The sequence below is a fragment of the Dromiciops gliroides genome, chromosome 1 (assembly GCF_019393635.1).
Source record: "Dromiciops gliroides isolate mDroGli1 chromosome 1, mDroGli1.pri, whole genome shotgun sequence".
Taxonomy (NCBI): domain Eukaryota; kingdom Metazoa; phylum Chordata; class Mammalia; order Microbiotheria; family Microbiotheriidae; genus Dromiciops; species Dromiciops gliroides.
In genome coordinates this window covers 682,054,997-682,081,193 of record NC_057861.1, presented here as the reverse complement: position 1 = coordinate 682,081,193, position 26,197 = coordinate 682,054,997, and the positions used below count along the sequence as shown (strand labels likewise).

General features: G+C 38.1%; 1 protein-coding gene across 1 annotated transcript; it reads left to right on the top strand.

Moving 5' to 3' along the window:
- The first annotated feature begins 8,765 nt into the window (after nucleotides 1–8,765).
- IGFBP3 (insulin like growth factor binding protein 3) lies at nucleotides 8,766–19,716 on the top strand. The gene is made up of 4 exons (XM_043977725.1): nucleotides 8,766–9,682; nucleotides 13,886–14,112; nucleotides 15,936–16,055; nucleotides 19,161–19,716. Exons 1-4 carry the CDS (start codon nucleotides 9,307–9,309, stop codon nucleotides 19,284–19,286), a joined length of 849 nt encoding a protein of 282 aa, XP_043833660.1. The 5' UTR covers nucleotides 8,766–9,306; the 3' UTR covers nucleotides 19,287–19,716.
- The last annotated feature ends 6,481 nt before the right edge of the window (nucleotides 19,717–26,197 follow it).

The following is a 26,197-nucleotide window of genomic DNA, read 5'->3' as shown; positions in this document are numbered from 1 at the left end:
TTCTAAATCTATAATGATCTAAACATATTCAGAGACTATGTCCATGCAAATCTATCTGAAAACTGTGAATAATGAGTAACTCTAAATTCTTGGTTTATTTCCAGGATGGTGCCACCCACAAGACAAGTTTTTGTTTTGTTTTGTTGTTGTTTGTTTGTTTCTGGAAAAGCTGCAATGGCAAAAAACATATAAACAAACTCCACTTTTAAATGAAATAAATAGATTCCTAAAGATTCTCTTTAAGCACATCAGTGAAGGTAGATGTTTAGTTGCCTGAGCTTTCACCTGTATAGATATTAGCAGAAAGTATCAAATGATGGGTAAAGGATAACCACTGAATTATGAGTAAAGGTAATAAGAAATAAAATACAGGTTTTTACTGGGCAAACAGAGGAAACAGCCCCCTTCATATGACTATGTGGTCTAGCCAAATTGGTGTTTTCTACATTTCATACATGTCTTTTATCCATGCATGTGTCCCCATGCCTATAATATACTCCTTTCTCACCTCCACCTTATGGAACCCTTCCTTTCAGTCAAAGCTCAACTCAATCATCACCTTCTATTCAAAGTCTTCCCAGGCTCCTTTCCCCATTTACCAGTTCCCTCTGACCCTAAGTACCTTGCATTCATTTTGTATTTAGTTTTTTCTATTTTTTGTGTATTTTGTACTCACATATAGACTATTTTGCATGTTATGTGTGTGTGTGTATACATATTTATATGTTTGTGTGTCTGTAGCCTAGCATTGTCTTTTTTTTTTTTTTGCAGGGCAATGAGGGTTAAGTGACTTGCGCAAGGTCACACAGCTAGTAAGCGTCAAGTGTCCGAGGCCGGATTTGAACTCAAGTACTCCTGAATCCAGGGCCGGTGCTTTACCACTGCGCCATCTAGCTGCCCCCTAGCATTGTCTTTAATACATGGTAGGCACTTGACTGATTGATTGGAACTCAGGGCAAGGAAATTCTAAGGGTTTCAGGATTCCCTAGTCTCTGACATTTGTATGGCTAAAGGTAGAAGAAAGAATGTCATTAATGTGGTGATAAAGAGGTATCCCACTGTGAAGGTCCCATGGCATTCTCTGTGCCTTGGATAGGAGGCAAGAACATTGAATCTTGCAACCTGATAGAAAGTAAACTTATTGAGAACAAGGATGGCTTCTGTGGGGGCCAAATTAAACATATGGAGAGTTAATTGGGTGACTCACTGAAATATTGGGGTCCTGGAAATAATGAGGGACCTCTAGGTTCAAAGCTCCCTTTCCTCTGAACTGCCCTTTTAGATATTTCTCACAGGCCAATAAGAAATGAGCCTTACAACTTCTTTTCCACAAAAGGATCAGATTTTATTACTTGGGAATTAATTAAGCAACAAAGATGAAATTAATAAAAATCAAAGATAAGGAAGTAGGGAGAAAGAAATACAGATAAATTCTCCTAGCTCTAACCTAAGTCTATACAATCCCCAGCTCGTTTCCAATTAAGCACATTCAAAGGAATGCAGGGCTATTGTGTTCACTCACCATACCTGGGAAGTCTGCTAGTTGCTCGCACCACCGGGAAGGCAGAGGAGAGAGACAGAAGCCCTCGTTCTGGAAGCAACTCAGCTTCCCCTCAGAGAGCATTCAATCTTCCTCCCCCAAAAGGGGAGGTCCTTCAAAAAACTGCCTATGGAAATGTTTCTCCTTCTGACCTCAGTAGCAGAACTTCAGGGTGGGCCAGGTGTGGCCCCTCCCAAATGAGTCAGCTAAACTTCAATAATTTTTACCATACTTCACTGGGGGTAGGGGGTTGTGGGGAGAGAATCAGAATCCTGATTACCTTTCCCTGCTCCTTGCACATGCTAAACAGATTAGGCATAGAGATAAAATATGCTGGCATATGTATATGTGACATTTGCGTTGGTACCATAATACCTAAGTGTTTTAACAAAGGTATTAGATATATCTAAAACACAACATGACTCCTGAAAACAACAATAAAACGTGAACAAATTTCATCAAAGGCTATGTTATTAACAAAATATTCACATTGACTCGGTGTGTCAAACACCAATGGAAACTTAGCTTATGGGAAAAGATGATGGACAAGCCCATACTGGAAATCTTGCTGCTAAACTCCTCTTTGTTTCCAGATACCTTTACCATGTTATCTGTTTCCTCAAAAAACCCCTTTGGCTCTCCATTGCCCTCCAGATCAAATAAAATGAGGCATTATAAAATGGAGTTTTTTGGTTCATAACTCTTTATCAGTTTACCTCTGTCTAATTCTCTGCCCCATCTTCTCAGAGAGTTTGTGTTCCTTTTACTTCAATCCAGGGGAAAAAATACCTTTTCCCCTGCTGCTTTGTTCTTCTCCTTCAGTTGCCTTTCCACCATTTTCAGAAGAAAGTAAGAAATGTGGGGCCATCACTAATTGTCTTCACTTATGTCTTACCACTGGATGTTCATGACTGGAGGAGATAATGAGGATTTTGAACACCTCTGCCTCACTTAGATCCAAGTCACATGAAATTCAAGATGTCATTCTCATGATGCCATTGGTACTCTGAATAATATATGAACACATGTGTGTGTACATATATGTGTATAGGCACATGGACATATATGCAAGGCATATCTTATCTCATTTTATTTCATTTATATAAAGGTCAAACCTTTAAGTGCCATAAAAATGTTAACTAGTGTGATTAATATGATTATTATGATTAAGTGAAGCCCTGTTGGTCTACCATGGCCAGGCCTGAGTTATTTATTGAGGGCTTGAGGTCTGTTTTGCCGTTCCCTGTGGTTCATTTACTCAAAAAGTAAAGTCTCTGTGTGGCCCTTATCCTCCTGACCCACATTTTAGTAAAGGAAATACCCAGTAAACATAGTGATTTGATATCAGTCTATAACATATGTTTCCCTTCATGTCAGATTTTGTTCCCAAATCCATGTGGTATGGGCATCCTTAATAGAATTCAATATTCTCCTTTTCCTTTCCCATGTTTATGCTATCCTTGAATTGACATTTTGACAAACCATGCAAATGTAGTTAACCTATCAAATTCATGCCAAATGTTGGCAAGTAAGATATAAACCTATTTAAACTGTGCAAATACAAGGTCGCAAAAGTAGTTTTATGCCAGATACAACTGCAGACACTTACTTGATGGAGAAAAATAAGCAAGAAATTGATATTTTCACAGAATGGGGGAGGGGAGAGTAGAAAAAAGGAGGAAAAATCTCTGCCCTCACCATATTAGATCACTGATCTGGGGAGTGAGAAGCAATGTCAGAGTCCATCTTCCAATCCCCTCATTTTACAGAGAAGGAAACTAAAGTATAGGGAGGTAAGACAATTTGCCTATCTCATGGGATTGTTATTTAAAACATGCTTTGTAAATCTGAATGTGCCATAGAAGTATGAGTTATTATTATAGGGAAAATAGCAGGATGGTAGGCAGAGATAATGTTGAGTCCTTGGTATTACCTTCTGAAGCACCATCTCTTGGTGATTTCAATGTAGTGAGCTGGTTTTCATGCTTGTCTGGCTGGGATCATGACTTGTGCTGCTCCAGAGCCCACACAGTCAGTCAACAAGCATTTATGAAGGCCATTTTGTGTGTTAGGCACTGTGCTAAGCAATCAGTGTAAATGGAATGTAATCTCAAAGGCAAGACGTTAACATGGAGCTTTGGGAAGGCTCCTTGCAAAAGGGAAGGATTTGAGCTAAATATTTAAAGAAGCCAAGGAAGCTAGAGAGAAGTGGGCTGAGGAGAGAATTCCAGGTGAGAACAACCCCTGTTATAAGTGAGCAAAAGCAAGGTTGTTGTATCAGATTATATAGTGTGGAGGGGAGTAAATGGTAAGCAGTGAGGGGAGGGAGTAAGGATAGGACTGGGGCCAGGTTGTGAAGGACATTAAATGTCAAACAACACACTTCCTGTTTGATGAAATCAATAATGATAAAGTTGGGTCTGATCCAATCTATGTGAATAATACTGCATTGGCTTATTCCCAATCTTCAGTACTTACTGGTAGGCAAGACATTACGATAGCTATTGGGATACAGGACTAATAATTTTTATTAGAAGCAAAAGAAAAAGCCAATTACTGCCACAGCTGCATTTTGCTTTTATATCACGTTTCTAAAATGTGTGCATGTTATATGTACATGCCTAGATATCCCTATATTCCTTTAACAGAGAAAAATAAAAACAGAAAGATAGAGACAGTTAACAGATAGAAAGAAAGAGACAAACAGAAGAAGCATAGCAAAATCTGAGAGTATGAGTATGATCTGAGTGATCAGACAAAGGTGATCTGGCCTGAGATGTTCTCATGGAACTAACAGGCAAGGTGGCACAGTAGATAGGCCCTGGAGTCAAGAAGACCTCAATTAAAATCCTACCTCAGACACTAGCTGTGTGACCCTGGGCAAGTCACTTCACCCTGTTTATCTTAGTTTCCTCATCTGCAAAATTAACTGAAGAAGGAAATGTCAAACCCCTCCAGTATCTTTGGCAAGAAAACCCCAAAAGGAGTCACAAATTGACAAACACGACTGAACAACTAAAACCATCTCTAAGGGGACAGGGTTAGCAGATCAAAGAGTTTTTCCTAATCATCCCTATTACATAACCAACATATAGACCAAGAATAACACTATATGCAATATTCCATACTCATAGCCCCCCACCTTTGCAATGAGGGAAGGGGGAGTTGCATTTTTTTAATTTCTTCCTTAGGCCCAAACCTGGTCATTATAATTACATATACAGCTAACTACTGACTTTCCAATTAATGAAGTACAAGTGATTTGATACAAGAAAAAAATCTTGAAAATCAGGTTTTATTCCAAACCAATTCCAGGATAGGAACCACTATCCTGCCCTCTGGGATAGAAATCTGGATGTAATTTTCAATTCTGCCCTTACACTCACTCATCCCCCTATCCAATCTGTTGCCAAGTCCTGTAGATTCTACCCTGGCAGTACACACACACACACACACACACACACACGCAGACATATACACACACAAATATGTAAATAGATATCTCTATATCTCTACACATGTACATATATACACATATACATACACTCACACAGGATAGTGTGTAAACACCCCCTTCTCTCCTCTGATACTGCCATAACCCCATTACAAACCCTCATCACCTCATACCTGGGCAATTACAATAAGCATTCTGGTTGGTCTCCCTACTTCAAGTCTCCCTTCCACACTGTCCACCACTCAGTTACCAAAGTGATTTTCCTAAAGTTCAGATCTGTCCCCAAGCTCATATATAAAATGTTCTTTTTGTCCTTAGTTATCTTTTTATCTTTTTTGAAGAAGTCCTTCATAACCTGGCTCCTTCATACCTCTCTGACTTCTATTTCACTCCCCTCTCCATATTCTACAATCCAACAGTTTTGGCCTCTTTGTTGTTCCCCACAAACAACCCTTCCACCCCCATCCCCATGCCTTTTCATTCTCTGAATCCCATGTTCTTCATCCTCACCTCTGACTCCTGCTTTTCCGGGCTTCCTGAAAGTTTCATCTAAAAATCCCACCTTCTGAAAGAAGCTTTCCTTTGTGCCCCTCAATGTTACTAGCTTCCCTCTCACACTATCCCCACCTTGCCCTTATTGTATATAGTTGTTTTCATGTTGTCTATCTCCATTAGAATGTAAGATTATTGAGGGCAGGAACTGTTTTTTGCCTTTCCTTGTATCTCCAGTTCTAAATACAGTGCTTAGAGCACAGCAAGTGATTAATGAATATTTGTTATTTTAAAATTTGCTCAAGCAATGTTGTCTGCTTTTATTGCACTCTTTTTTTTTTCAGGCTAAGCAAAGGATTGTAAAGTTTCATTTATGCCACACAAATGCTAGAGATTTGCTTAATTTATTACAAAGTTTATTGATCAAAGTAATTGAAATCTGTATAAAAATTCAATTAATATTTTGGAACATTTTTGGGAAAGCTTTCAATTAGCTTTTGATCTCTAACATTTTTTCATTCTCTCTAGCATTGTAAGAGAGATTCAGAGCAGCTGATCTAAGCCTACTAAGAACAATGGTGCTCTGGCTCCCCCTAAGCCTTCTGAAGCATTAATGTTCCCAATATATGCTTCTTCACCACTTTGAAAACTGCAAAAGAAATATCACTTTCATTGAAAGGGAATGGAAAAAGTAATAAGATTTTTTTTTCGATTTAATTTTTCTCATTTTCTGACATTTCACAAAATCTGGCTTAACACACACACACATTTTGTGGAATGCTTATCAGTCAAGGTCTCACAGTTAACATTTTCTTTAACTGAGTGGCAGAAATTTGATCTTAACAATTTTATTTTGAATACATACCCACTAAGTTATTTTAAGTCTCAAGGTCATTATGGTTATTTTAAGAACCATACCTAACTGGAAAGGTTTGCTTTGTGTCCATTAATTTTCACATGAAATGGAGAGACAGTGAGCAGTGGGTAATAGGAATGTGAAGATTTCCCAACCTGAAAGAAGTGAGAAAGGTTAATATTGGAAAAGAATGCTATGTAATAATAGCATTATGGTTATTAGAGATAAAGTTAGGTCTAGACACACCTCCACAATCTATGTGTTTCAAAGAAGATAAAGCAGAAAAATTAAAATGATGTGTATGTGTAATAGAGGGAGATGAATTTTCTCATTTATTTTTTACTATTGGTCCCCCTTACCCTTTTCTTTACTTATTATTATTATTATTATTATTATTATTTATTGAAAGCTCCTTTACATCTTTGCTTCACATATAAAGAGGGAAACCCAAATGGTGTTTGCTCTTCTGAGCTGAATACTATTTTTATACACCCATTTTCCTATAGTAAACTGTTTCTTACATGTTTAGAAAGGGGAGTGGGGTGATTTCATGCTTCTTAAGGACCAAATTTTTGGATATCCTTTCCATCTAAAATATCCCACTTAGCCCTAAACATATTTTAAAATAACAATGTACAAGGTATTAAAATAGTAATAGAAAGTTTTCCCACAACACTTTCTACATAAAATTCACTCCGTTTTAAGCTATGGATCAATAACCTCTTTGTAAATGAACTCCATAGAATCTTAAATTTGCAAATTTAATCCTGGACAGCCAGCGACCTCTCTTGGTGAATTGGGGAAATGAATAAGAAGACAAAGAAGTCAGTAAATCATTCTTTATGCCAGGAAAGAAATTAGATGTGAGTAATTCGAACAGTTTAAAACTTGTTTTTCTCCTTTGAAACATTTATAGTTTTATATATATTACATGCACAATACATATATGTATTATATACACATATATTTACTTTCACCAATGAACTTGACTTTCAATCGCTTTCTATTTCCAAACAGAAAAGAATGAGTAAAGAGCAGGAAAATGGCATTCAGAAAGTAAGATTTTGAAAAAAAAATTATTTAAAGGGCTAGAATGGGAACTATTTAATTGTTACCTACTATACTTAATCTCCCTTTCTTTTTAAAAATAAATAAGGCACTACTTACATGAGGTAACAAAGAGGATCTGAGTAGGTCATAAGAAAATGCTTGAAAACCAAGTTCAATTGCACTTCCATATTCCCTTTCTAGCACCAAAAATGAATCATTTCCTTGAGATTTGGGGCCAATTAAGGTGAGAAAAGAATATTTTCAATTATTTGCACATTTCTTGATTTGAAAGCAGGCCATATATACATATTCAAATTAATTCTCTGCATGTCTAAAACTGTGTCAACATTAATTAATGTTGATTTGATCAGTGGTTGCATTAGATCATTAGGACCCTGCAGAAGACCTTGTCTCTTTCCTTCACATGCTCAGTATTTTTTTTAAAGTAACAGTAGCAAAAATTTACATTATCCATTCAAATTCGAAGATTTTTTTTTAAACTTCTTTTTCTTGTTAGAGGTTTTTAAAGCAAACCTACACTAGTCCAAAATGTCAAGTGGACAATAAATAATTGTTTTCTAATTATTCGCCAGGGGTGCGGTATGGGTCTGTCGCTAGTAGCTTCCTTTGCCTAGCTACTCCCTCTGTCCATTCAGTTTAACAAAGAGTTCTGTCTTAGAGCTAGAGAAAGCTAGGAGGTAAGGCGAATGTGTCAGTTAGAACCAAAGAGCCATGTGGAAGTGCTGGGGAAAGAGAGGGAGCTGGAAACATGGGAAGAGGGGTGTGGTGTGGAAAGAAGGAGGTGGGGGGGACGAAAGATTTTTTCCAATTTTTGTCAACGAATTGCATGTCATGTGAAGTGTGAATTCTTTCCAAAGTATTTGCTGGAAACCTCACTCCATGCGTGTATGTGCATGTATGTGTGCATGCGTGCGCGCGGATGCGTGTGTTGAGAGGGCACACGCCACACGCCTCCCAGGTTGTCTGTGCTTTAACTCAATGCCAAAGCGCCTAGGCTTGAAGATGGAAATGCAAAAGGGCAATTCCCATCAGGTCCTCGTGTAACATACCTCACGGTGCCAAAAAAAACGAAGAAATATTGAGAAACTTTTTCCTTGAAACAAGAGACACATGATGCATCTTTAAAAGATTCATCCCATGCATCTCCTTAAAGGAGTTTCTAAGAAACGCACTTGAACTCAAACGAAGCGCCAGCCCAATGTTGCAGGATTTTCTGAACCAAAACCTGAGTTTCTTAGTCACTCCCCTTTAGCATAAGCGCCAGTTATTCATTATTCATGTTCCGGGGCGTGTCCTAGGCTGGGTTAGTATATAGGCAAGACTTCAGCTGAATGAGAGAACAGATGGGAGGAAAGAGTTACAGGGAGCAGAAACCTACAAAGAGAATAAAATAGGGAACACTGCTTCCTTATTTTATTTTATTTCTTTTTAAAAATAGCATCTTTTTTCTTCTATCAGCACTCAGTTTTGTAGCAGATCTTCTGATTCGAGCTTATATATATATATTTCTTGAAGGTTTTTTTTTTTTAATTCCCCCTGTTGGGGAGGGAAGCCGAGTGGGAAGGAGGTAGTAGTAGAAGAGATAGATTTTTAAAGGGCTGGTTGTAACTTGAGAAGTTGGAAACCAGAATTGGCTCTTTACTACTGATCGTATTGTATCAGTAGTAATAACATTATTATTATAGGGGAAGAGTTGCAGAGGAATTGCTGCAAAGAGACTATTGCTCTCTCCCAGGTTTAGGGGGTGTACTGTGTGTCCGTCTATTTCCCACCTTCCCCCTAGTCCCCCCCTCCCCCCCGCCCGCCCCCTCTCTCCTTCTCTCTCTTTCCCTCGCTCCCTCTCTCGTTGCCGCCTCTACAACGCTGCTTTAGCCCTCCCCTCTGCTGGTTGCTATGGTGTCCAAGCTTTACTTGATCTGGGCAGCGGCAGCAGCTGCACTGGCGCTGCTGAGCCGGCTGGCGGTAGCCGTGGGGCCGGTGGTCCGCTGCGAGCCATGCGACACGCGGGCTCTGGAGCAGTGTAAGCCTCTGGTGCCAGACTGCGCTGAGCTGGTGCGCGAACCGGGTTGCGGATGTTGCCTGACCTGCGCCCTGCAAGAGGGCAACCCGTGCGGTGTGTATACCGAGCGCTGCGGCGCAGGTCTCAGCTGCCAGCCACAGCCGGGAGAGGCCAGACCCTTGCAGGCGCTCTTAGATGGCCGGGGCCTCTGTACCAATGTGACCGCCAGCAAGCTGAAGGCGTTCCTGATGCAAGGTCCACATGCTACAGGTAAGAAGCAGAAGGAGGGATGGAGGGGAGCGAACATGGGGCAAGAGGGTTTGCCAAGTGTCTCCCAAAATGTAGTGATGTCCAACTAGTTGGACCTGAAAAGAGAACTGAAAGAGACCTTAGCGTCCTGTCCAACCTTCGTTTTACAGCAGAGGAAACTAAGTCCCGAAGTCCTTCTAGTGACTTGGCTCAAGTTTCAGTGGAGTACTATATTCAGAGGTTGAAAATCTCAGTTAAAGGATCTGAGGATGCCAGGCTGTCCTCCCGCTAAGTGGGGAAATCTGGGGATGAAATGTGATTACTATTTTCTCGGGGGCGGGGGCTCATGATCAGCAGCAACAATTTTCTTAAAAGCTTATTAACACGAGAAAAGGACGCGGGGGAAGGGGCGAATGGTGCCCGGGGCGGGGGCGGGGGGTGGGGGGGACGGAGGAGGGGAGGAAACATCCCCAAACCAAGTAGTGCAGAAGAGAAAGGCAAACTATTGGATCATCTAAGAGTGCATGTACCTTAGGTGAGTTTGATGGGAAATCCCCGGAGAAGGCGATTCGCAGTAGTCCCCCGAAAGCCTCTAACTTTCAGGGGAGCCTGGGCTCTCTGTTCTTCCTGATATGGGTGCAAATGGATGGGGAAAGGGCGGGGGGGGGAGGGGGGGAGGCGCGTGCAGGAGGATCCTCTGGGTTGCATGAGGTGGGGGAGGGGCGAGGAGAAATCGTCCTTGGCTCGAGAAAGCCTGAGTCTTCAAATGTGCTCCTCCTGCCTGGTTTAACTGCAAAAGCAATTACACTACCTCAGTCGGAGGGAAGGGCGCGGTAGAGAGAAGAGAGCTAGAAGCAGCTCTATTAGCGTTTCCAGTCTGCGATTTGTGTTGGGGCGGGGGGACGGGGGGGGGGGGTAGACTGGACGGAATTGGTCTGAACTTGAAGGAGGCACTGAAGAGAAGGCTAGGGTTTTGTGAGAGAAAGATGTACTGCTGGCAAGTCTCTGAGCCAACGGCTCTCGGTGGTGCTATCGGGAGTAGCATGTTTTTATTTTTTTTTTTAACGGAGTTGGCAGATTTTCTTCCGAATTCCACTCCTCCCCCCCCCCCCCAACGATAATCCTCCTTACTGTAAATATGAGAGGGAAAGTCTTTGCAGTGTCACTATGAAGCATCAGTGTGACTGTTGAAAAGTTGCTTTGGTAATTGCCTATATGGGGAACAGAGCAATTGTGACTTCTTTTTTATGAATCCAGAGACAGAAGATTTACATTCGGTAATAATAATTGGAGAGGCAACACAGAATATTGGATAGAGGACTGGTCTCTGAGTCAGTAAGACCTAGGTCCAAGTCCCGCCTATGACACACTGACTGGGCAAGCCACTTAACTTGTCAGTGCCTACAGCAACTCCCTAAGGCTTCAAGTTGCCCTCTAGCTGATCCGTGTTAGTGAAGGGAATTTACTCACGGGGAGTGTCCTCAACAGATGAAATCTTTACTCTAGACCAAATAAAAATAACAATAGCTGAATTAAATAATCCACAAAGGTTTGCAAAGAATTTTACACACATTCTCTAATTTGATTCTTTTAACCATCCTTCAAGGTAGGTATTACAAGAGTCATTACTACTTCACACATTAGGAAATTGGGGCTTAGAAGTTGTCAATTATCCGTGGTCACTATACTATCACCTAGTGCAGAAGGTAAGATATGAACTCATATTTCTCAGTCCAGCAAGATACCATCCTGCCTTCTCAAGTGAAAACCATTTTCTTTTTTTGGTGATGGGAATTGATTGTTAGATAAGAATAGGATCTTTGAGTATGTATATAAATAGATGTATGTTTTTTTTTAATTGAATAAAAATGCAGAATGGATTTGTCTTGAGCTTTCAAAGATGATTATACAAGTTTTGTTATAAATACGGGCACTGTGATTGTTTAAAATAAAAAAGGTCCAGGTGACTTCTCAAAGCCATCTGGAAAAAATATCAAAAAAGTATGTGCCCTCTCAAAAGAACATAGACATCACACATTGCCAAAGTCATAATTTTTTTCAATTTCATATCAACAGTTAGCTTATAGGTGAGGAATATGCCAACTAGTAAAACTTTGTGATGGGGGAGAGGGGATTTCTTTGTTTACAAGGTTTTACATGTCTACTAAATCACTTTTTCCATTCTTAATTTTTTTAAAGTATACTTTAAGAGGAAAGGACATGAAGTCAAATTAAATGATTTAAATACCATTGACCAGAGGACATTTTCGTAGTTGTCTGAAAAGTCTTATAAATAGGCTATAATAGCATGTAATAATGCTATAATAGCATCTAATCAAGTAATAACTACATTTATATAGCATAGGTAATAGCCCCATTTTACAGATTTAGAAGCTGAAGCCCAGAGAAGCTAAGAGACTTGCCTACTTTCATAAGGCTGCTAAGTAGCAGAGGCTTTAACCCATTTCTCTTGACATTAAGGTAACTCTCCATTATTAGGTACCTTGTGTCCTGACTATTTTTCAGATTAGTTCCTTGTGGTAAAAACACACTGAGTCTAAGGAATGTCATTCTTTTATATTATTATTATTATTATTATTATTATTATTAGCCCCACAGAGGTTTCAAAGTTGGATGCTTGCCCAGGAGCTACAAGCAGGAAGTACTGACAGATTTCTCTTTAGACCATAGTGCCTGAAGTTGTAATCCCATAACAGTGAGAATCCCAATGCTGTAATATGCATATGCAGATGTGTATGCATATATATATATATATATACACACACACATATATACACACATATATATATACATACATCCTAGAATTTATATCATATTTTAAAATCAGACCTTATTTTGAGCATTTCTTTCAAAACATGGGGATTCAACATTTAATATTCCCTCTTAAAGAGTTGAGGTTTACACTATTAAACTATTTATTCATTTAAACTATTAAAAAATCCAAGTCTTAAGAGCTGGAAATGATTAGTCAACTCAGATAGTGAATTGAGCAAAGTTAGGATTTGAACTTAGGCCCTCTGACTAAAAACCCTAACCTCTCTCTACCACCTTGTGTTTCTTTGTAACCTTGGAAATATCAAGGGATAGTTGAAGCATTATATTTTGTAGATGGGAATTCAGTTCACCTAATCTGTTTAATGATTGAATGAGTCTCTGAAATAACTTTATTTAGATGCGTGGGTTATTTTAATTGATAGTGTTGCTAATAGATTTCTGATTTGGGTCCAGATTCTAGAAATGATCACTTTATGACCCAGATGATATCTGCCCCCTTCTGGTGGAAAATGACAAAAAGCAAAACAAACCCCCATGGCTGTGTAAAAAGAGACTTTTTTTTTTCAAAGTAAGTTTGTAAAATAACCCCCATCTTTAATTATAATTAGATATCACAATTAATAAATAAATCCACTTAAAATATGTGTTTAATAGCTTCTAAATAAATTTGAAAAATCATTAGTCTCAAGAATTAGAATAGGTTATAGACATATAATTTTATTGACATAAGAAACTTTCTACCAATTTAGATTGATACTTTCATTTTCAACTCATGGTCTTCAAGAAATTGCCTAGACCAGAGGCATCAAATTTTTAACTCCCCCAAACTCCCCAATAGAACAAATTATACTTAAATGTAATTGGAAAATGTTTAACAAAATAAATAAAAATACAATACAACATAAATAATACTAATTTGTGGTTTTCTAAGTCAATATGTAGATTCAGGGATCCATTTCTATTTGAGTTGGACATCACTGGCCTAGAGCACTGAGAGTTAAATGCCTTGCCCAGGACACAGGGCCAACATAGGTTGGAGACAGAACTTAAACTCAAGTCTTCCTGGCTTTGAGGCCAGCTCCCTATCCACGAAGCCATTCTGCCTCTTAAATACCTCAACACTCAATAGTCTCAAAAAATACCTGTAATTTTTTTTCTCTCTATTTAGATAAATAGCAATATCTCTTTGTGGAATGAAAACTCTATTGTTGTAATTTTTTTTTTTTTGGTGAGGCAGTTGGGGTTAAGTGACTTGCCTAGGGTCACACAGTGTCAAGTGTCCAAGGCTGAATTTGAACTCAGGTCCTCCTAACTCCAGGACCAGTGCTCTATCCACTGCGCCACCTAGCTGCCCCTATTGTTGTAAATTTTGCTCTTAGATTAATAATAAATATTCAGATCCCATTTTTCTGTTTGGCCTTTTTCAAGGAAATGCCAGTGATGAAGAAGAAGACCGGAACACCAGCAGCATGGAGAACCAGGCAATCCCCAGTGTTCCCAGAGTACCTGATTCCAAATTCCATCCACACCACACCAAACTAGACATCATCAGGAAAGGACAAGCCAAAGACACTCAGCGCTACAAAATGGAGTATGAGTCACAAAGCACTGACACACAGAATTTCTCTTCTGAATCCAAACAGGAGACTGAATATGTAAGGATTCTGAATTTACTTTCTGCTCCTTCCTCCAGTGTGCCCCTTGCACTCCCATTCAGTGAAAATTTGTATATTAGCTCTTGACCTACATTATGAAAAATCTTCATTAGCAATTATTTTTTCTGTTACTAGTTACACTGAAAGTTAATACTTGAAGAATGTAATAGTGAGAGAGAAAAACCACTTTGTATCTGGTCTTTGCTATTAGTTGTCAAGAGTATTAACACCCCCATCTTTGCTCAATAAGATACATTTAAAATTTACAAAAATGGACGGATATTATCTGGAATCTATGCAAAGGCAGAGCTGGAAGCACTTGGTAGACTAATAATAATTACCATGACAAATTTACTAAATGATGGCACTACTCAAGAAGGTGCTATCTTGTGAAAGCTACCCTGTTCCCCATTTTTGCCTTGCTGCATCATACCCATTCATCTAGGAAATACTTATTCATTGCCTGCCAGGTATGAGGCATGAAAAGTGCTGAAGGGTATATAAAGATCAATAAACCACACATTTGGTCCTTAAGGTACAATATAGACTATCATAAGAGTCAGAGGAATGCAAGCAGTATAGTTCTGAGGAAGGGAAACTTTTTCTAGCTTCAGGGATCAGTGACATCTTTGGTGGATATCTTTAAGTCACAGGACATGGCTTTAGAGCTAGACTTTGAAGAAAAGGTAGAAAGAGGACCAGAAGAGGTAAGGGAAGAGCATTTCTAATTAGAACTCCATTCTCGTCAGTTTCCTCACCCTTAAAATGGGAATAATAATAATCACCTGCTGATTAATATTAACTATTGTCAATTAACAATTGACAATAATGTTAATAATATTGACAAACCCCTTCCAGAATTATTGTCAGGTTAAAAGGAAACAATGCATCTAGAAATAACCTTGTTACTGTAACGATTGGAATGACGCCACCTGCTGGAGACTTACTGTAGAAGAGTTCTGCCCATGAAGGGAAGGTCTTTGAGGGCAAGACCAGGAGTCAGGAAGTGACGCGGGCTAGTGGGAGGAGGAAGGAAGAGACTGGCGCTCAGTCTCGCGCTTTTTCCTGAGGACGCTGGCGGAGAAGGGAGCTAGAAATGCGCTCTCCCTTTAATAGATAGAAATCTAGGCCTTTCTCTCTCTCTTTACCAAATTCTTATTCTCCTTAATAAATGCTTAAAAGTCTAACTCTCGCTAAAGCTTATAATTTATTGGCGACCACTCATTAGATATTTTAGACAGTTTAGCTAGAATTTTAGCCCTTAACATAAATTTGAAGGTAGTATATTATCATCACCATCTTATTACTATCACTATTTATTACTATTACTATTATTTATTATACTGCAAATGAACATCCTGCTAGGATTTCTTCTCAATGGTGGGAAATGGATGTAGTGGTAAAAGTGCATGTATTTATGCAAGTGTGGAAACATAAAGTTCCTTTTTTCAGGTGCTTACAACTAAATGGCATCCATAGCTAATCCTTAAGTGGAGACACCTGAGTCCAGTAGGAAACATCTGAAAATCAAACCCATGGGGTCTCAGAAGCCAGAGCCCTCTGTATACATCCTGTCATACACTTAGCAAACATTTGAGTTTCTCCTGCATGCAAGGCACTCAGCTAAACATAGGTTAGGCAGAAGGGAAGGGAGGATGATGCAGAAGGAATTCAATATAGTACTCACCCTCACAGAAATGTAAAGTATTAAATCCATGAAAATATTTTCTATATGTGTTTTAATGTTTTTAAAATTAGTAACTTGTTTTAAGTTACTGGAGGGAAAATATGATTTTTTTTCCTATTTATCAAATAACCAACAGGGGCCTTGCCGCAGAGAAATGGAAGACACATTGAACCACCTGAAGTTTCTGAATGTCTTGAGCCCAAGAGGGATTCATATTCCAAACTGTGACAAGAAAGGATTCTATAAGAAGAAGCAAGTGAGTGATCATCTTCATGAAATTTTACTTCCCTATCACTTCATACCACCCCACCACTCCTCATTTCTTCACTGATATTCAGGAAAGCCTGACATTACAATGATATCTCAAGTTAATTTAAGATACTGCTCTGTTCCCTGTTCATTGCACTCATTCGGGTCAATAATCAGTTAATAAATACCACTCAGGATAAGGCCAAAATTGTGGTGTCAGGAGTGGAGAGCAAATTCATTGACTTATGACCACTGACTAATCTTAATTTGTATTGCTAAGGGCTGCATACTCCCTTGAGAAATGCCATCCCTCTTCACATGTGAGTTGACCACAATTTCAAAGTTTGGCAAATAGCTCCATTTTCCAAAGCACTGCTTGCTTCATTTGCCCCATAGGGCAGAAAGAAGCAGCCTCTTACAAATAAGGATTTGCTCATTTGGAAATTGATATGAGAAAACTCCCCAACAGAATCACTTTGGGCCATATTAAAATTGTGTGACAGAGGGCTAGAATAAGTGATCTATCTCTACAGTTACTCCTAGCTCTAAATTAACAATCCTATAAGAAAAACTAATGTGTGATGTGTTTCCATCATTACTGACAAGATTATGAGTCATTCATTCTTTTAGAAATCTTGAATGTCTAGAGTATGCACAGGTCAGGCAAGTAAAAAGCATGTACACCTAATTGTATCAATCATTTTTTTTTTTTTGGCAAAAGGAAGCAGATAGATTTTCTTAATTGCAGCAAGAATAGAATCATCAATGAATATGTTTGTGTGGAAATACTTCTCTAAACTAATCTAATTTTTGAAAACTTATCTCCTATTAATTGGTTTAGACCTGCCTTCTTCATAAATCTTGGTATTCCTTCAGAGCTTTCCAGTGATGTGAAAGTATTTTCTTGTCATAGTGAAAAAACAAACAAACAAACAAACACATTTATTGGGATTGGCTTTAAAGTCAGGAGCTATAGGCTTGAATTCTATCTTTTACTTAGCACTTGTGTGATCTTGGAAATCATTCAACATTTTTTTCAAACCCTCAATTTCGTTATCTCTAAAGTGAGGGAGTTGGATACCTAAAATCCCTATTAGTTCTAAATCTTATGCTATCCAAGCATGACTGGCAATTCAAGTAAAGAGGAAAGGTTCACCTTTGAAGAAAAAAGAAAACCACAAGAGAACACGTTATTCATTTTTAAGTGTGAACTTTAGCTAAATAAGTTGTCATTACTAATATCATGGGCAGCTAGGTGGTGCAGTAATTATAGTGCTGGGCCTGGAGTCAGGAAGACTCATCTTTCAGAGTTCAAATCTGGCCTCAGGTACTAGCTATGTGATCCTGGGCAAGTCTCTTAACCCCACTTGCCTCAGCTTCCTCCTTTGTAAAATGAGCTTGAAAAGAAAATGCAAACCACTCTGGTATCTTTGCCAAGAACTCCCCAGATGGGGTCATGTCGGACACAACTGAAAAAACTGATAGAACAACTAATATCATTGTGGGGGAGGTGGAGCAGGGAAGCATTTTGTTGAATTATATATATATGTATGTGTGTATGTATGTATGTATGCGTGTATGTATATATATATGTGTGTGTGTGTGTGTGTGTGTGTGTATATATATATATATATATAAATGCATGCATGCAGAGGTATCAGCATTGTCCACAACAAAGTAAATTAAAACATAAGTACGTAAACAATCTAGGACAAAAAAGAATAGATTAGTCATGAAAGAGATCTTACTACCTTACCCTTCTTGGTGTGAAGCCATTTTTTCTTTTCCAATTCCTTTCTTTCCTTGGATACTTTATTTCTGTTAAAAGGCCAAATTTTGAATTTATTATAATATTTTAGGTAAAGTAGCATTAGAAACAAAGATATGCTTCCTTCAGAACAATTAAAGGAGTAATACACATATCATTATAGCACAGGCTACATTATTTATGGCATTCTACATGTAATGATCAAGTGGACTTAGCATTTGGGAAAGAGTTGTCTATCCTTCAAAAGAAAACTGATACCAAGAATGGAGCAGGTTTAGCCAGGAGGAGAGGAGAGACTCCAGGGAAATATAAAAGTGGTCTTGAAGGATATGAAAGGCTGACTTATAGAAAAGAGATTAGGTCTGTCCAGTGGTCTGTCCTAGGATCACTGGGTTGAAGGTTCAGAGAAGGAACTTTAGAGTCTTAGTAAAGAAAAACTTTCCAACCACTAGAGCTACGTAAAAGTGAAATACACAGCATAAGGGGGGACCTTGCTACTCCTTAGCAAAATGTTTTAAGTGGACTCTGATTTCTTGTTAGCAGTATTATAGAAGAGATTTCTGGTCAGATACAAGTTGGATTAGATGGCCTGTCAGGTCCCTTAATAAATATAAGTTATACTATTGAGTAAGCAGATGCCTGCCTAACCTCAGCTTTCAGAAGCAAAATAATGCATTATTTTGTTGTTGTTGTTGTTGTTACCACATCAGTAATGAGTAAATAGAGGCCAGCTGAGGGATTATTGCTTCCCAGGGTCATAGAATTAAAGTTAGAAGGGACTCCAGAAGCCATTTAATCCAAGCCTCTATTTTTTTTTCAGATGAGAAAATAAATGAGAGTTTTTCAGAGATTAAATGGCTTGCCCAACTTAACAAATTGCAGAGCCAGGATTTGCAACCATGTGCTCTGATTCCTAATCCCAGTACTCTTGCCATTACAGCAAAATCCTTTTGTAGAGCACTGTAACATCAGATAGTTGTTAATTTCCCCAAAGTACAAAGTCATTTTGTTCTGAATGGACAGTGAATAGTGTGCTGTACTATAAATACAGTATAGAGGTTTGAAATTCATGAGATTGTCCTCTGTCTTTATGTTATCTTCTGAGTCATAATTTTTGTTCTGTAGTAATTGGGGGCTTAATGGTCTTGAAGTGTCAATAGTAAGCTTCCATTTCCCCATCCCTGCCCACTGCAGACAAGAATCAGAGCCCTTTACATACCTTTCTCCAAAGTATTGATGTTTCCTTTGCCCAGGGTGAGAGTGGTCAGAAACTTCTACCTATGATAGTGGTGATAGGGAGAGGAGGCAGCCTCCTGATCTCTTTGTTTTTTTTTTTCCCCACAGTGCCGCCCTTCCAAAGGAAGAAAGAGGGGTTTCTGCTGGTGTGTGGATAAATATGGACAACCACTCCCTGGATATGATGCCAAAGGGAAAGGAGATGCCCACTGCTACAACTTGGAGAACAAATAAGTGCTAGATGCCAACTCCTATGGAATCTCTGCATGGCCACAGAATTCACCCATCAGAGACCTTTGGAGTGGTTGGGAGAAGGCATAGACCGCATTGGAGTTTCAAGTTCTGCCTTCTCTTAATGATTTAGGGGATTTTTTTTCAGACTCTATGGACACTGCAGCTGTGCCCTGCCATTACTCCAGCCTTCCTCCTTGCCTTCTCCACAACACTGAGGGAGGTCTGAATTCCCATGTAAATCTGCACTATTGATCCCCAGAGACAGAGGAAAAGGCACTTCAGAAAAGATTCAGGGAGTCTCCACTGACTTTAAAAACAACCACCACAACAACAAACAGCCTGTGACCCATTTGATCCCAAAAGATACTGCGTGTTATTTTAAAGAATTTATAGAGTGTACACTTTTTAAGATATAAAAAGAAAAAAATAAGGAATTTAAAAATTTAAGCTTTTCTTTAAACAGGTCTGATGGGAAAAAAAGTCTTCACGGGTAAAATGTTTTATAAAAAAATCTCAAAGAACTTTTTAAAGAATCATGTTTCTAAAATAAAGACATGGCTATTTTTCTCTGTAAAATATATTATGAATATTCTGTAGTCTGTATTTAATATAATTTTTTAAATAAACTTTATTTAAATGTAACATGTGAATATGAAATGTTACACCATCATTTTGAAGTATGCCGTTGAATCTGTGCAAGTTTAAAAAGAAATGAAAAAAAAAACTATCATAGTAGCTATAACCTTCTCCTTCCAAGATAAATTTATCAAGTGGAAGAAAAAAATTTTAATTAAAATTTGTTTGCTTTTTTAGAGAAAAGAGAAAAAATGTCAAATCATAGATTTTTGACCACAAAACATAAATGAATTATCTTCCATAATTTCTTTCTTTAAGATATTTTATCCCACAACGTACATCTACCACATAATTTGACTTCAGTATGCTTTGTGTTTGTATACCCAAGGGCAAAATAGAGCCTTTGGTTGTTTTTTTTATTTTATTTCAATGTATTTCTTTTTTCTTCTTGTTTTAGTTAATGTGGAGCTCAATTGCGCCTTATTTTGCACAAGTGACCCGCCACTGCCCTCTGTAATGTGCATGGATCAGCTGCAGGCAACAGCTTTGATTTTCATTTCTTGCTGTGGTGAATTGATTTTTAACCAAAGTTTAGAAAGGTTCTTGGAATTCCTGATTATTGCAAATGAGAAGCTGAGTGTATTTCCACTTTCTTGATGAAAAGCAATTTGATTGTCCTTGTTGCTTCATATAAAAGAAAATGGAAGCATCAGCCAAATGTTGCCATGACTCAAAAGCCTGTGGTACACTGCATATTCACTGAACTGATTGATTCTCTGACTTTGCTCATTATTTTAAAACGATTTTGAATGGTATGGCTTGAATAGAATTCATGCAGGCATTTTCATGCTTTGCAAAATGAAAAATGGGCTGTACTAGGAAGAGAAAAACAAAAAGTTAGCTCTTGTTTTCTTGAAATACTGACTCACTCTCCTCCTGTATTGGATAACATAATACCTTCTGTGTCTCTGCCTCAGAAGCAAAGAGATGGTTTCATGTAAGTAAAGAAGCCATTTTTTCATGTTTTTAAATATTGTGGACTACTTCAAAGTATTAAGGAAATGTGCTAGAATTTTATCTGGAAATGGAGAGAGTGATGCTTTCTTTAGAAGCAAGTTGTAGACCCTTTTTAGCAGTGAATAAAACAGGCAATGCAGATTTTTATTATTATTATTTCTTTGCCTTGCTTTAGAGTTCTGATAAATTTACCCACAGTTCAGAACTCTAAACATTTCTATGGTGCTCCCAGGTCAGATGACTCAGAAAGAGCAAGGAGTAAACTGAGGCTCTGACCTACAACATGCGAAACAATAATTATGTCCTTCTGCTATCTTCTTAGTAATATTTGTAAACCCAACAACCTTAAAACCAAGCTTCTTCTTGGGAATATGTTCTCTAAAAACAATATTTTTCTTTAAATTATCATTTCCCTCCCCAACTAAAACAATGTAAAAATAGTGAAACAAAAGGTAAGCATACAGTGGAGACTCATCAGTGACACAGTATTTAGCAGCACATAGAGAATCATCTGTATTTTTAAAGTTTGAAATAGTTTTCTCTTTTTATAATATACAAATATATGCAGAGAAGAAACATTTATAATGAATTTTGAACATATTATATACCATATAGTCAAAATAAGTGTTATAGAAACATATGCTAGATGACACTAGATAATGTGCTAGAAATACTAGATAATATAAATATATAGACAATTGATTAAAGGATTCTATATATTAAGGAATAGACCTGCTCTATTTTTAGAGGCCAATCTCATTTCCATTAGAATATTGACAGCTCGAATCAAATGGTTTCTGATCAACTGAAGTAATTGAAGTCATCAATACTTTACATTGATTTGATTCCCAAATACGTGTAGTGTACTGCCATTGCACCTCAAATGGATTTCTCTTGGGAGGAAATAAATTCGTGATTAACCAGCAGATTCTGGCTATTGACCAGGTTTTTGTTTTTTAGTTTGTTTTTGAGAGAAGGTATTTTTTGAAAAAAAAAATCAAGTTTTGCAATGTATTTACAAATAGTAAATAAAAATGTTTTTGCTATTAAAAAAAGAATCGCTTACCCCCTTGTTCAAGAGTTGACTGCTTCTGGATTTCAAACCACTATATGACCTATACCCAGCAAATATTCTTGGTGTGAAATACAAAGGATTCTTATCACTATCCTAGACAACACTCATACGGGAGGAGACATGCTCTTTTCTCTTGCACCCATTTGCATAAAAACAAGGGCTCAATTTAACTAGCAAACTATATGGATAGTCTTTTGTTTTCCCATTGAAACACTGCATTAGAGTGGAAATTCTCTCTCTTTATCATTCATAAAAAAAGAATGATAAGCATGTACATCACATAGCATTTCCTCCAAACAATCCTGTGAGATGAATGCTAGAATCATAATCATCACTCCTACTTTATAGATGAGGAAACCTGAGGAAACCAAACCCCCAGCTAAGAGAAGCCAGATGATTTGCCCATAGACACACAGTTGGTAAAAGTCACAGCCTGCTTGGTCAATTCCCTGTCCAAGGTAAAGGTCACTATCCTCATTCTTTGCTCCCAGTTCCTGAACCAAGGATGTTAGTTACAATGGTAGTGAATTCATTTCAGCCTAACCTGTATGTTGGCCATTTTTGAATAGTGGCATATGAACATTATTCCACAAATCTATGAATACTTTATTGTTGGTTGGCTTTTGGGGGGTTGTTCTTGTCTGTGAGAAAATGGGTAGTTGTCTCCTCTCAATGAGGATATAACAGTCAATCATACTCCTCCTAACCTGTTTGTAGGACAAAGGTCTTGGATCCCCTCCTCCCCCTGTGGCTAACAAAATTCATGTGGTTCAAGGAGCCCTGGTCTCAATAAGGTCCTCTCTGGAGTTGTGTCCATATAAGGAAGAATAAGGTCCGCTCCTGAGTTATACCATAGAAAAGACTGCATTCTGATTAGCTAGTTTTTGCATGTAGATTATAACCCTTGAGTAATCAGACCAATGATGAAAAAGGGGAGAGTCCATTTGTGTTGGGGACTAGGGTATAAAACAGTGCCTGCAAGCCCCCTTTCTTTGCACCCACTAGCTGCACACTAGGGTACCTCCTCAGGAGAAGGAAATAAAAGAGCCTTTGTCACATTACTGCTGAGTTCCTGAGAATTATCGAAAAGAGGATTTTTTTTTCCCCTCACATTTTCGTTCCTCCCCTGTCCCAGCTCCTGAGGCATGACTTATCTTTGTCCCCTGGCTCTTTGTGATTTGTATGTAACAAGAAGTCAATATTCCTTAAGCTCTTAAAAGCGAGGACCAATCAAGGTTAAAATGAAATGAAGGATCTAACAATTTTGTGTACTTTGGCCTTGTAGACATGTCAACTGACCTCTATTCCAGCCTCTTTGATTCACCTCATCTCCTGGTACTTTCTGCCTCATTCTTTATGAATGGATGGGGAAGCATGGAAAAGGATATGGGTATATTTCAATAAAGGCATCAGGGAAGACCTGTAAGAGTCATAGGTTCATAGTATATCAACTTAGCAATCAATCCTTCCATTTTATAGTTGGGTAAATAAAGCTCTAATATATATATATATATATATATATATATATTTAAAAATAGCATGATTCAAGTGCCAATTCTGGTTTCCAAAGGTAAATGTCCTTAAAGCAGGAACAATATCGGCTGGATTCAAGGAGTTTATTGAATACAGTGGTAATAAAGCCCACTAGAGACTCCACTTTTTGGAGATGTTTTATCCATCAATCTTCAACTATTTATAGAGCACATATTACACGCAAAACACTATACTGGGTAGAATGTGCTGGGGAGGTGTAAAGTTTGCATATCTTTTGTTTTGGTTTTGTTTTGTTTTGTTTTGTTTTTGCAGGCAATGGGGATTAAGTGACTTGCCCAGGGTCACACAGCTAGTAAGTGTCAAGTGTCTGAGGCCAGATTTGAACTCAGGTACTCCTGAGTCCAGGGCTAGTGCTTTAACCACTGTGCCACCTAGCTGCCCCAAGGTTTTCATATCTTTCAAGAAATTCATAACGTATTTAGGGAGACAAGATGAATATATATATATATATATATATATATATATATATATGTATATATATATATATATATATATGTATATATGAAAAGACATGTTCACAATACAGCCAATCATGGGGTAAATTCTCAAGTGACCAATGCAGACAAATTCATCAAAAAATCGTAAGCTCAGGGCAGCTAGGTGGCACAGTGGATAAAGTACTGGCCCTGGATTCAGGAGGACCTGAAAACACTTGACACTTACTAGCTGTGTGACCCTGGGCAAGTCGCTTAACCTCAATTGCCTCACCAAAAAAAAAAAAAAGAAAGAAAGAAAGAAAATCATAGGCATTCAGAAGGAGAGGTCACTTGTAGGTTAAGGTGGCAAAAGCAAGAAAGCTTTGTGGAAGAGATGGGGCTAGTTCTGGACCTCCTAGTCCAACCTTCTAATCTTCCACCTCTCTTCATTCCTCATTCCTCATTCCTCACTCCTGTTGAACCTGTTCTTTGCCATCATTTGAACACCGCCTCTCACATACCTCAATATCCTTCCTTTCTCCTGTCCCAGTTCAGTTCTTCTAGTTTCTCTTGCCTTTCATGTCTCTGAGCCTCATGATTAGTCATTTCAGTGATATTTTTAAGTGTTCTTTTACTTCCTTGACCTCCAACTCTTACCTATTCTACTGATTCCCAACACTAGATAAAAACCACCATGCTCTTTCTGTTCTCCCACAGCAGAACAGTATCAGAGAAAGAACTAAATTATGTTTCCTGGGTCCACTATAAATTCATGCTGTTTAACCTCACTTTGGCTAGATAACTTTTTTTTCACCTATCCCTAACAGAGATATAACTAAGGTGAGGTTAGTGAAGCTTTGTCCCTGGGCAAAAAAAAAAAAAAATGATGCTGATACCACTGAAACTAATGAATTAGTAAAAATATTAGGTAAAATAATAGTTAAAGTGAGAATCTACCAGATGATTTGCTTCCACTCTTCTCAGTAGCTAAGTGGCTACAAAGCAGTTGAACACTTTCCTATCACTGCTTCTTGGCTACTCTAGCAATAGCATCTTCATGGTCACCAATACCCTAGGTATTCTTGTATGGAGTCATGTATTCTGCTATCTTACTCTCTTCCCAACTGAATTGTGTTTAAGAATTTATTCAAAGATGCGCTTTGTGGAGATACTACTAGCTATTTTCCCAGATTAATTTTTTAATTTTATTATTTTCCAGTTACATGTAGAGATAGCTTTCAGCATTCGTTTACACAAGATTTCCAATTTCACATTTTTTCTCCCTCCCTCACCTCCCTCCCCGCCTCCCCCAGACAGCAGGCAATCCGATATGCACACACACACACACACACACACACACACATATATATATATATATATATATATATACATATCTATCTATATCTATCTATATATATGTACATACACATATACTACTATTAGCTATTTTAAAATTTATTTATAAAGTTTGTTCCATGAATCAACCTCACTCACTAGTTGGCAATATGCTTCCTGGAGCAGTGCCAATTTTGTCTGTCCTTAAGTTTGTACCTCCTCCTTGGTCTTGCTCATTCTCAGCCTGGCACTCTATCTCATAATAATAATAACAACAGCAACAATATTAATAGTTCACATTTATGTAGCCTCAACTATGTGTCAAGCTCTTCATAAATATTTCATTTGACCCTCACAACAACCTTGGGAGATAGATACTATTATTATCCCCATTTTACTGATGAAAAAACTGAGGTAAGTGACTTGCTCAGGGTCACACAGCTAGTGAGTGTCTGAAGCCAGATTCAACTCATGTATTCCTGACTATAGATCCTATATTCTATCCACTGTGACACAGTTAACCCTTACTTTAACGAGATTACTGAAACCATTTATTCAGTTGATAAACATGTGCCCAGCACCGTGGTTAGCATTGGGAATACAAATACAAGTTTTTTTTTAAAAAGGCAGTCCTTGACTTCAAGTAGTTTATAATATAATGGGGCAAGACAACACACAAAAGAAAGCTAAAAATTGGGGCTGGGGAGGTGGAAGGTAGGTGAAGTCCAAAGAAGCCCCTAATCCAAAAGCAGTGGAGCTGGTAGAAAATGGGAAGACTGGGCTAAGTCTTTTTCTTAAATAGAGACCCTGGAGCCAATGGCCCTGCACTCCAAGTCAGATTGTCCAATCAGAAGGCCAGAGGGTATTGATGAGGTGTCATTCAATCCAGGCAGATTCAACCTTAAGGGATAAGAAGATTTCCAAAAAATAAGTTTCCT

Excerpts from the sequence above, each read along its gene's own strand:
- IGFBP3 (XM_043977725.1), top strand. The coding sequence starts at position 9,307 with ATGGTGTCCAAGCTTTACTTGATCTGGGCAGCGGCAGCAGCTGCACTG. Across the intron at positions 14,113-15,935 it reads CCAAACAGGAGACTGAATAT|GGGCCTTGCCGCAGAGAAAT; the intron begins GTAAGGATTCTG and ends AATAACCAACAG. Across the intron at positions 16,056-19,160 it reads GATTCTATAAGAAGAAGCAA|TGCCGCCCTTCCAAAGGAAG; the intron begins GTGAGTGATCAT and ends TTTTCCCCACAG.